Source organism: Bos indicus, chromosome 5 (assembly GCF_029378745.1).
Source record: "Bos indicus isolate NIAB-ARS_2022 breed Sahiwal x Tharparkar chromosome 5, NIAB-ARS_B.indTharparkar_mat_pri_1.0, whole genome shotgun sequence".
Lineage (NCBI taxonomy): Eukaryota > Metazoa > Chordata > Mammalia > Artiodactyla > Bovidae > Bos > Bos indicus.
The window spans coordinates 535,387-547,825 of record NC_091764.1 but is presented as its reverse complement, the minus strand read 5'-3'; the positions used below and the strand labels follow the sequence as shown (position 1 = coordinate 547,825).

The 12,439-nt window shown below is 37.9% G+C and overlaps 1 protein-coding gene across 1 annotated transcript in view; it reads left to right on the top strand.

Moving 5' to 3' along the window:
- Positions 1–4,572, top strand: part of LOC109558301 (frizzled-3-like) — a 100,605-nt gene extending 96,033 nt beyond the window's left edge. Inside the window, exons 7-8 of the mRNA XM_070788570.1 lie at positions 3,686–3,756; positions 4,490–4,572. Coding sequence (XP_070644671.1) covers positions 3,686–3,756; positions 4,490–4,572 — 154 coding nt within the window. The remainder of the gene's footprint in view (positions 1–3,685; positions 3,757–4,489) is intronic.
- Positions 4,573–12,439: the final 7,867 nt, after the last annotated feature.

Below are 12,439 nucleotides of genomic sequence, written 5' to 3'. Positions count from 1 at the left end.
CCTTCAATGCAGGAGACCTGGGTTCAATCCCTGGCTCTGGAAGATCCCCTGAAGGAGGAAATGGCAACCACTCCAATATTCTTGCCTGGAGAATTCCATGGACAGAGGAGCCTGGCAGGCTACAGTCCATAGGGTCACAAAGAGCTGGATACGATTGAGCAACTAATTCTTACCTTCCTTTTTGTCTTCTTCTGTGCACATTCTCTTCTCCTAAGACCATGCAGACTTCTTTTCTTGATTCACTGGCTTTTTCTTTGTATGTATGATGACCTAGGCTGACCAAAGTCCTTATTGACCCTGATCATTTTACCATGTTGGAAATATGGGAGTAGTACCACGTTACCATCTATTCCCATCACCTTCCACTATCCCCAGTTATACAAACATACACACACACACACTTCTGGATCTTACAGCATATATATGTAAATACAGGTTAAGGAAAGCTCGTTGAATTGAGCAGTTGGGGAGGCTTCCAGAATATCAATATCAAAAGATAATATCAATTTTTAATGACCTTTACTGGTGGCTCAGAGGTAAAGAATCTGCCTGCAACGTGGGAGACTCAGGTTCGACCCCTGGGTAGGGAAGATCCCCTGGAGAAGGAAATGGCAACCCACTCTAGTATTCTTGCCTGAAGAACATGGACAGAGAAGCCTGATAGGCTACAGTCTATGAGGTAACAGAGTCAGACATGACTGAGCAACTAACAGACCCACACCATTTCTCTGATGAAAAAACTGAACTGCAGGTGGATCTAGGTTTTCATGTACAGCTTATCAGGGTAGAGGCAGAGACTAAGCCCCATTCTGTATCTCATTTGCTGGAGAGCAGAGCTACAGAGACATGGTAACACACCTAGGGGTCTCTTCATCCCCAGCCTGAACCTCATACCTGCAAATACTCTGCCTGTTGCTGTCATTGGGACCAGAGGAAACGGGAATGAATCACGACTCCAGAGCCCAGCACTGAGCTCTAGCTCTGACACTGAGATCCAAAAGAAAGAAAATGATTATTGAGGATTCTTATGTGGCAAAACTTGATTTTCCACTTTTCTAAGCAAGAGTTTTGAATCGTATTGTGACTTTCATCCTTTCACTGCAAGAGGGGATAATTGACCTCACTTGTGGGGTGGATTTGTTACCCTGACACCCAGGAATGAAAGGCCACTTAGACATGGAAAGGATACTGATAACAGCTTCTTTGTTCCCCTTGTTTATAGCTCTTGGTTTCTTCTTCTTTTTCTTTGTCTCTGGAAAATGCTTCTCATTTTCTAAATCCTTGTGCTTTGAAGACCAATTTTGCCAGAGAAATGTCAAAGGAGAAACGGGGTTAAATATGGAATTGATTCTGCTCACTTTAAGCTGCAGTAGCCTGACTGTCACCCCAGACCTCGTCATCCTGGTGAGAGCAGAGGCTTGGCATTCTGGGATCACCACTTCCTTTGCCAACAGCAAAGGGCAAAGGGTTCTTTCTTAATTGATGTTTGCCTGTCTGGATACTGAAGAGCATTCTGATGGTAGAAAGGAAAGGCAGCACCTGGCTGGCAGCATGATGCTTTGGTCAAAATCTATCTTCACTGCAGAAATTCTCATGGTGTTTTAATCTCATCCCTTTGGGTGGTTGTCCATTTATACCATTTATAAAACTGTGTAATCATTCATTTTTATCAGTTGGGACAGGTTGATGGTTGTCTTTACTTTCTTTACTTTCTCATACTTTAAGATTATCCTGGCTCATATATTTACTGCCTCATCCCTAATCTCCGTCATTTATTCAAAGAACTTCTGTCCTTTTATTTTTTTTAACATTGAATTATTTTTGACTATGCTGGGTCTTTGTTGCTAGATGTCTAGTTGTAGTGAGCAGAGGCTGCCCTCTAGTTGCCATGCCATGGCTTCTCATTGCAGCAGTTTCTCTGGTTGCAGAACTTGGGCTCTGGAGCATGCAAGTACTTCAGTAGTTGTACAGGGGCTTAGATGCCTCTGGGCATGTGGAATCTTCTAGCACCAGGGACTGAACCCGTGTTTCCTGCATTGGTAGGCAGATCCTTTACCACCGGACCACCAGGGACATTCCCTGTTCCCTTTCATTAGAGAATATTATGTAAAACATACATGTAGGAGCTAAAGATGCTCAGCTGATAATACTTGGAAATATATACATGTATTCCAGCTTACCTTTGAACATATTCAGTTAAAGGTAATTTGTGATGATGTCTCCATGGATCTTGGAACCTTTCCTTTTGTTTCTCTGTAACTTCCCATTCCAATGGTAAAACACCTGGCTTCCACCACTTGTCATGTATAGAATTCAGTGCTTGTCCCATGTGGTTACTGAAAAAAACTGTCAGACTGTCTTCCAAAGGGGGCTGTGCATGCGTCCCACCAGTATCCTGAGTATGTTTCTGTAGGATAGTTTACTATCAGTATACCCTCTGTGGCCAGGTATCTATTTCAATCTTTACCAATTATGAATGGGCTTGTTTGCTCTAGTATTCTTGGACAATTTGAGTACAGATTCTTTGTCAGATATGCATTTTTAAGGCAAACAATTGTATTTATTTTTGGCTGTGTTGGATCTTTGTGTGTGGGCTTTTCCCTAGTTCGGGTGAGCGTGGGCCATAACTAGTGGTGTGTGGGCTTCTCACTCCAGTGGCTCCTCTTGTTGTGGGGCACAGGCTCACGGGCTTCAGTGGTTGCAGTATGTGAGCTCGGCATTGTGTGTTCCAGGATCAAGAGCATAGGCTCGGCAGTTGTGGCACATGGGCTCCATAGCATGTGGGATCTTCCCATAGCAGGGATCACACCTGCATGTCCAGCACTGGCAGGCAGATTCTTTACCACGGAGCCACCAGGGAAGCCCTCAGGCATATTTTTTATTCTAGTTGTCCACACATGTACCTGGTGAGAGAGGCCAGGATCAAGAGGCCTGGCCGCTGGGAGTCCTCAGCCACAGTTCTGGCTGTGCCATCCAAAGCTCTGGGGCCTTTGGCGAACGCCTCAGCTTCCCTGGAACTGTTTCCTCCCCTCAGAAATGCCGTGCTGTTGGACTGTAGCCCAAACATCCCACTGAGATTGATGCTACCATTATCTCCATTTTATGGATGGAGAAACTGAGATACAGAAAGGTTAAGTGATTTGCTCCAGGACACACAGCTCAGAACTGATGAAACTGTGACACAGGCCCACACATTCTGGCTCCTGTGTAGCTACTGCCTCTCACACTAGTCCCTGAAGCATCCGGTTGTCACCAACAGCAGTATTAGCTCTCATAACCACTGGAAGATCTGTGGTCATTTACATATGTGGATATTTAAAGTGATGGCCGATGTGGAGCCCAAATAAAAAAAAAAAAATTTGTTTCCCATAAGGTAGTTTTCTGTCTTTCCCCATTTGAGTAGTTTATAAATTTGTGTGTTTATTTGAGAAAATCTGATTTAAAGCATTGATGATGTTGTGTTTGAGTGCAGAGGGAGTGGAGAGGTCAGTAACCTGCAGAGGGCAGACAGGAAATATTTTCCCTTTGTGGACTGTAAGGTGTCTGTTGTAACAACTCATCTATGCTGTATGGCAGGAAAGCAGCTGTTAACAATAAGCAGACAAAAGAGACAAAAACCAATGATGGCGGATTTACTAGGTTATTAGTAGTTAAAACAGTTGTTTTTTCTTTCCTTTTTTTTTAGTTGCAAGAAGCACAGGATCAACTTACAGAGGCTGTGCGATGTGCTGAGAAAACACAGGATCACGTCCAAAAGTACGATTTACAGATAAACAGTATAATATGAGACTAGATCAATAGTAATAATAAACACATTATCGTGAAGCTGTGTAACATATCAGCTTTGAGCTGTTTTGAGATGCATAATTTTCCCCCATTATTTCCATATCTTGCACATTATCCACAAGTGAAAAGTGAAAGTTTTAATTGCTCAGTCATGTCTGACTCTTCATAACCCCATGGACTCTAGCCTTCCAGGCTCCTTTGTCCATGGACTTCTCCAGGCAAGAATCCTGGAGTGGGTTGCCATTCCCTTCTCCAGGGGATCTTCCTGACTCAGGGATCAAACCTGGGTCTCCTGCATTGCCAGCAGATTCTTTACCATCTGAGCCACCAGGGAAGGTGATTAGTCACAAATAGAAAAACAGTACAGTGGCCAAATCATCTACTTTTCAAAATTCTAAGAACCTATGTAATTGAACCTGCAGACGTTTGTTCAAAAACAGTGTGATATTTTAAAAATCTATGTGTGAAAGAATGCCGTGACAGTCCAGGGGTTAAACTGTGCCTTCCAAGGCAGAGGGTGGGGGTTTGATCTCTGGTTGGGGAGCTAGGACCCCATGTGCCTCACAGCCAAAAAAACAAAACATATGACAAAAGCAATATTGCAGTCAATTCAATAAAGACTTTAAAAATGGTCTACATCTAAAAAAAATCTTAAAAAAAAAACCTATGTGTGAGAATAATTATTTTAAAATCTGCATTTTAGACTTGAAATTGAAAATGCCGAGTTACAAACTACAGTCAAAAAGCAAGCAGCCAGAATTGAACAGCTTCAGAAAAACCTGTTAAGTACAAGATTGGTAAGTCAACCTCTTAATTTCTGTCATACTGAGAAAGGATTTTAATTTTTTTTTGCTAGTAACATATAAGAATATTTTGGACAATGTGAAAAGTCTCATTGATTAGCTTATTGTATTTTTATTGATACTGCTTGCTACTAGTACTGTGATTCCTCTATAGAAGAAGTCGACTGAATTCATAAAATTAATGATTTTTATAGTGAGATTTTACTTTAAAAATTGTGACAGTCCAAAAGCAATATTTTATATAGACCACATTTTGTTTGTTCATTCATCTGTCAATGAAATTCCACCTTCTGATTATTGTTAATAATGCTGCTTTGAACATTGAGTCCAGAAATTTGAGTAATGATTTGATTGAGAATTTTGAGTTTCTTTTGTAATCCAGATCTTTCTGTGAGATTTTTGAGAATGAATCATTTTAAATATTATAGTTTGTTCTCTTCATTAAGAATGAATACTATGTCTGTATAGAACCATTTGTCTGAACGAATGTATTTTTCATTTGTTGGATTTTTTTTTTTTAAGAGATGGGGGTTGCATGGGAATTTTTCAAAGATTATTTTAGTAAAGTGTGACTTAACAAAACCTGGAATATCTTGAACCATTGATGAAAATTATTTTAGAGCATCTCTAGAAAGTAAAATGTAAATAGGTAGTCTTTAAAAAAACTTTCATTAACATTTAGTATTTTATGTGTAAAAGTGTCTATTTTTAACAAATAAATGTTGGCAATTTTTTTTTTTAATGTTGGCAATTTAAATTCCAGAAAAATGGTGAAATGAAAAATCATTTTAAGTTGTTTTAAGAAAAATTATCAATTTTGAAATCTGTTATTGGCATCAATCAGGTTTAAAAACTGTGTTTACTATAGATTCATATTAACTTGTGAACTCATGAGAAATAATATTTTTAAGAAAGAATAAGTCTCTCTAGGTGTTTAAAAATAATTTTCTTAAATTGTTTTTTTCTAAGTCTGAGGATGAAAAGGAACAATTAAAGAAATACATTGAATTAAAACAATCTCTGGAAAATAGCTTGGACCAAGAAAAGAAGAAAAACAGTGAGTTAGAAAAAGAGACTACTGGGTAAGATTTTAATATTTCTGATAATCTCAACTATGAATAAAAGTATAATTTTATTTTATTTAAAACCTTAGACACAAATTCATTTTTATGTGTATTTTCATAATTAAACACATTATCCTATTTCAAAGTTTACTGTGGAAAGTTAGCACAATCTGAAATGTTTTTGAGTGCAACAGTGTTATACTTATCTGTAATGATTTCTAAAACCGTGTAATGATTTCTAAAACAACCGTGCCTCTGCATATAGTAACGTCACTCTCTTCCTCATCATCTATGCTGAATTTTTACTTCTGCAAAGTATCTTTGTTCTTTTTGGTAATCCTGCCTTCTTTTAATTGTGTTCCTTCCCTTCATCATTCAAGGAATTTATTATCTAAAAACCTACCTGTATTATTGTTGAACAACATTAAAAAGTATCTTGATTTGGCTTATATTTTCTTTTTGCCCCCAAATTTTAGTTATAAAATGTACATACAAAAATCTATGTGTAACTTAAAGAATAATAAAATTAATGACCATGTTTTGATCAGTAAGATAAAAAACTGCTTCTGTTTTTTTGCTGAGTATGGTTAACCCTCATCATCTGTAGATTCAGCCAACCCAAGATCAAAAGTATTCAGGGAAAAAAAAATTTGAGAAAGTCCCCAAAAGCAAAACTTGGATTGGTCTCAAGCTGGCAACTATTTCCATAGTGTTTACACTGTATTTATAACTATGTATGAAGCATTTATGTTGTTTTAGATAATGTAAGTGATCTAGGGATGACTGAAAGTATAGGGAAGATGTGCTTAGGGAGACTTGAGCATTCGTGGATTTTGTATCCACGGAGTGTTGGGGGATTTTTGAACCAGTCCTCTGTGGATGCCAAGGGATGATTATACAAAGGGTTCTTCTCTGATTCTCATTAATATTTTTCTCTTTTAATTTTCTCTACATTGCTTTGCATTTTGTTAACAATGTGCTGGGCAAGATTTCTACATCTGTTAAAACAGTCTTGAAGAGACTGGTACACTCTCTCTCTCTTCTGATTTCCTTTCTTCTAAAACTCTCAGCCAGGGTTATTTCCCGCTTAACTCAGGCTCCAAAGATTTTTCTTGTTTTTTTCAATTTTGAGTGAGAATCTTGTTGGTTTTTTGTATCTACTTTCTTTTCTTTTTGTAGAGACTGTGGTCACTAGGAACAAATGTGTCTTGTGTCTTTTTTTTTTTTTTGCTGAATGATACAATGTCATATTTTTATTTATCTTTAATAATGGAAACCATGTATGTAGAAACAAATGTTTATGCATTTTTACATTTCTTTCAAATACTATATATCTTTTAATTATGTTTTAATACATAATTCCTTAAAGACAATTAATGTTATCTCATTTTCACATATCTTTAAAAAGATAATTGACTATTGAGGGTAAAATTAATATCAATGTGCTGTAGTGTTTATAACAGATGCAAAAGTAAAGTAACAAAGGAGCACAAAGGTCAACTTGGGGTAAATGATAAATGTGGTAACTTTCTTAGAATGTTGATAAGTATATAATATTTTAAAGTAGGTTTTTTTTTTCATTTTCTTTTTTATTTATTTATTTTATTTTATTTTTTTAACTTTACAATATTGTATTGGTTTTGCCATATATCAAAATGAATCCACCACAGGTATACATGTGTTCCCCATCCTGAACCCTCCTTCCTCCTCCCTCCCTGTACCATCCCTCTGGGTCGTCCCAGTGCACCAGCCCCAAGCATCCAGTATCATGCATTGAACCTGGACTGGCGACTCGTTTCGTATATGATATTATACATGTTTCAATGGCATTCTCCCAAATCATCCCACCCTCTCCCTTGTGTCTTTTCAAAAAACATTCATATATTATATTTCTTCATCTTCAGCTTGAATACTGATCTCTGGTTTATAATTAATATTTAATAATAAATTAATATTTCACACTAGCATACTAAAAATTGACATTAACTTATTTATAAGAACTCATATATTACATATATCACAGTATATTTAAATGTGATAAAATTTTTCTTCATAATATTTATCTAAGATTAGAATTTAGTTAATATGCTTTCAAGGAGTACTAAATTCAAACAATGAGAAAGAATTATAATTTAAAGATTTGTTTGTTTTATCTGATAGAACATATATCTGTTTAATTATTAAATATCTGCTCTTAAAGAACTTACTCATTCTATACATTTCTACAGATTTAAGAAACTCTTAAAAATGACAAGAAGGAAGTTAAATGAATATGAAAATGGAGTTTAGTTTCCATGGAGATTTAAAAACCAGTCAAACTGAAATGGATATTCAAATTAATAGGCTAAAACATAAGATAATTTTTAATCAGTTTTAGAACCCCAAAATCACTTAATTTGGGGAAATATAAATCATTCCATGCTTTGAGCAGTGAAACACAGATTTGTCTATTAATTTTTTAGGTTAGACACCAGTAAAAAAGACAGCTTTTCCCTATATCATTTTGAGATAAAAAGGGCACACTCTTGACTCTCTCTGTCTTGAACCCTGGCTGGTGATCTGAAGCTGAGCAGCACAGCATTAATGACCCCAAAGCATCCATTGTTTTTGGTGACAGGTTTGTTGAAATCTAATGAACATACCATGCAGTTCATTCATTTAAACTGTACAGTTCAGTAACTTTATTGTGTTTAAAGAGTTATACAAGCATTACCACGTTAGAACATTTTCATCACCCTCCAAAGAAGGGTGCCAGTTTTCCCTTCATGATCTTCCCAGCCTGCGGGAACCATGACTCCACTCCCTGACTGTGTAGATGTCCCTTTTCTGGACATTTCATGTCAGTGAAATCATACAATATGGGATCCTTTGTGACTGCCTTCTTTCATTTAGTGTAATATTTTCAAGGTACATCTAACATGTATCAGTATTTCCTTGCTTTTATTGCTCAATAATATCCTATTGTATGGACGTACCACATTTTATTTATCCGTTCATCATCTGATGGACCTTTGGGGTTGTTTCTACTTTTTGGCTAATGTCAGTAATGTTGCTGTGAACATTTATGTCTAAGTTTTGGTGCGAACATATTTTTTCATTTCTTTTGGGAATACAGTTATGAATAGAACTGCTATATTACATAGCAACTCTGTTTAACCTTTTGAGGACTTGCCATACTGTTTTTCAGCATGGCTGCATCATTTTATATTTTTATCCAAAGTATGTAAAATGTTCCCATTTCTATACATTCCTGTCAACACTAGTCATTGCCTGTCTCTGTGAGTATAGCCATCCTAGCAAGTAAGAAGTGGCATCTCGTGGTCTTTTATTTCTCTCTCTGAGGAGAGGACAATGAAGATTGAGTTCTAGATTAGTAACTACTCAAAGCTACCCATCTTTTTAGAATTTTAGTAAATTGAGATGAGGTCAAAAGTCTGATTTTGGTAATTAAACTATTTCTAGTTATTTCTTATAGTTCAAATCATATGTCTCATTGCTTACTAGTCTTCATTGCATTCAAACTTGAGCAGAAATTCTAAGGAGTCACACCTGCCTATTTGTAAGAAATTGTCATTGAAGGGAACCCTGAACAAACTTCTTCATGAATAGTTCTTAAGTCTTCCTTCTAGTTATATGCTTCTCATCAACATTTTCATTAAAAATCTCAACTTTTATTATATTCCAGTTTATAGGAGACCAGTTTCTACATGAATTTAAGTTATGTTTGTTTATTTTCTCTTTTTCAAAAATCCATTTTTCTGTTTTTTCCTAATCAGCTTTAAGTTTAGTGGCTTCAATAAACAACATTGGTTTTGTTCAAAATCTACACTTAGGAAAAGGTGGCCAGGACGGATGGCTTCTCGTCCCCTCGGCTTCAGGTGGGGTAGCTCGAGGGCCGGGGGCTGGAATCGGGTGAAGGTGTGTTCATTCCCATGTCTGATAGTTGGTATCTGTGGTCAGCTGGACTTTGGTGAAGGCAGACAAGTGAAACACCTACTCTGAACACCTAGGCTCTCTTTGCAGCCTGGGCTTCCTCGCAACATGGAGCCTGGTTCCCAGGTTGAGAGCCAGGCAGAAGCTCTGCTGCCTTGTCTAACCTCGCTTTGCAGTTCACACAGCATCACTTTGATCATCTTCTGTTCAATAGAAGCAAGTCACTTATACTTGGCCTATATTCTACCTGTCTTACAGAATAAAGTTTTTTAAAACTAATGGGTACATTTAAAAACTAGCACAGTTACTCACTGGCCACAATTTATATTCCTTCCAATGAAAAGTACCCTTTTCCCTACCCATTCCTTCACAAGTCTCAGTTGTTAACATTGTCAGGCCCAGGCTCAAGAAGAGGTCTGACCATCTTCATCGGGTACAGATGGCACATGGGGATGAGGTTTCTGGGTGTGATTTCTAGAGTGTGACCCTGTGAGCACAACCCTCTCAGTACTAAGACTTGAGAACTAAAGGGACAAGTTATCTGCCACCCCCACCATTCTGCTGAATGACTAGACTCTCCTGTTCAGAAATGGGAAGTGGGAGGCACCGTAGTCCATAGCAGCTCTGAGGTCCAGTTTGGTGCTGCAAGCTCTTTGATGAGGACTTGGTCCTGCCCATAGGAGTGCTTCTCCTTTGCTCTACCCTCTGGGCTCTGTGTGCTGTCCTTTTCCTAAGAAATGACCTCTGTCTGTAGCTGAGTCATGTTTCTTAAGCCAGCTTCCTCTTTATTGAACTTCTAAGAAAATCCCAAAGGCCTATTCTCATTTGTATGTCTTGGTCTCTGTTAGGCCAAGCACTGTTTTTTTTGCTGCCAAGGTTCTCTTTAAAGCTTTTAGTGTCCTGTGAACTGGATTGGGGTTCACGTCATTGGAGAAGCTACCCTCATAAATCTTTTTTGAGAGAAGCTCTGCACCTTGGGCTTCTCGTGAAGCTTTGTAGGATGATGCCTTTAAACTTCTTATGCCCTTAAGATCTTTAAAGGAATTTGAGGCACCACCTTAAGTCTTCCCATGGTCCTAATGAAGGGTTTTACAGTCTACAGGCTTCACCTTTAGACCATGTTTTCCTGGCAGCACCCTAGATTTGATCTTAGCCCAGAAGCTGTTTCTCTCTTTTAGCATCATGTGACCATTGGACATGTGGAAATGCTGTAAAGGAGATAACAGATATTGAACCCAAATATAATTGAGCCTGGTTCCTTTATATTTAGTAGTCCTTCCCCTTTTATTTTTTTGATAGCTTATCCCTCTCATTGATGTTACTTTCAGCTGGTTCGTAGGAAGAGTCTCCTTTCCCCTGTGTTTCAGTGTTGTTTTCTTCTCTTGCCTAGAAGCTGTCACCAGCAGCCTCTTTAAGGGCCATCAGGATTCAGTTTACAATGTCATGAAGCCCTTTGGGTTTTCATTTCTTTCTCTGCATCCATTCAGATCCCACTTACCTCCAGGTTGAAAGGCATTCTCACATCTTTTAGTTCTTTTTTAATGGCATTTTTAGTATCAGTATCTGTGCCAGGTATTTATTGCCAGCAAATTGTATAATAAACCACGTCAAAGCCTAGTGGCTCAAAACGGCATTTACTTTGTTCACAAATCTGTGTTGGGGCAAGGCTCATTGAGTGAGGCCAGCACATTTCTTTTCCAGTCGGCATCAGCTGGGATGTCATGAAGGTGGGGACCAGAGTCATCTGAAGATTAGTTCATGCACATGTCTGGCAGTTGGAGCTGGCTTTTGGATGGGACGTTAGTTGGGGGCAGTCAGTGAGGGCACTGACAAGGTGCTCAGTATGTGGTCTGGGCTTCTTCGCAGCGTAGTGACTGATGCTAAGGGTGGGCTTTCCCACAGAGCAAAAGTCAGTTTCCCCAGACTCTGTCAAGTAGAAATCAGTTACTGAGGCCAGAACATATTTAAGGGGAGGGAATTTCAGAGAAAAGTGTCAAAGAATTTGTAGACAGTTTCAATACCCCCACCTCCACTCACCTCGACTTACCGAGTAATCATTCTATCTAAAGGAAAGTTCTTTGCAACTCAGTGTCACTGAAATTCCCGCAAATTTTATTTGTTGTTTTGTTTGGTATGTTCTGTTCTGTGAAAAGTAACAAATGGTTACAAGAGTGAGGCATTTTTGGTTGTTGTTGTTCAGAAAAATGTATGGATCATCTCACTAAGCTATTAGGAGATGGGATTTCTTTAACCTTTTGAATTATTTTTGTTTGGAATGCAGTTCAAATTAGAAAAAACTATTTATAGGGTTCAGTAAAAGACTTAGGGGATTAGAATCCATATTCATAAGATTTATTAATGAGAGTCTTATTTTCACAATCTTCTTTTGGGAAGCGTTTATTAACTCAATCCTAGATAACTCAATACATTATCCCTCAAACTTCTTTAAAATATGTGGCATTAAGATGGGGGGTGAGGAGAAAGAGACATTCTACTAAGAGGTGACTTGTAGTCATTTTATGGAGAAAAAATAGAAATGAGTGTAAAATCAAGTGCAAATGTTGTGTGACAAAGATGATGACAGTGAAGAATATATTTTGTGACTCTTGGTGGTTTGAACTTCTCTCTTGATTCTCTGAGTAATCCCTGGTCCTACATTCTACAATACAGATACTATCGTATCTGTTTGATCCTGGGTTTGAGTTAGGCTGTGCTCAGTCCACTTGCCTCATTACCAAACAGTATTGTTTTATTCTTGCAGACTGATGATCTTACAGCAGAGCTGGAAACTGCATCTTCTAAATGTCTGCACCTGGATGCAAAAAATCAAGTTCTTCAAGAGGAGTTATTATC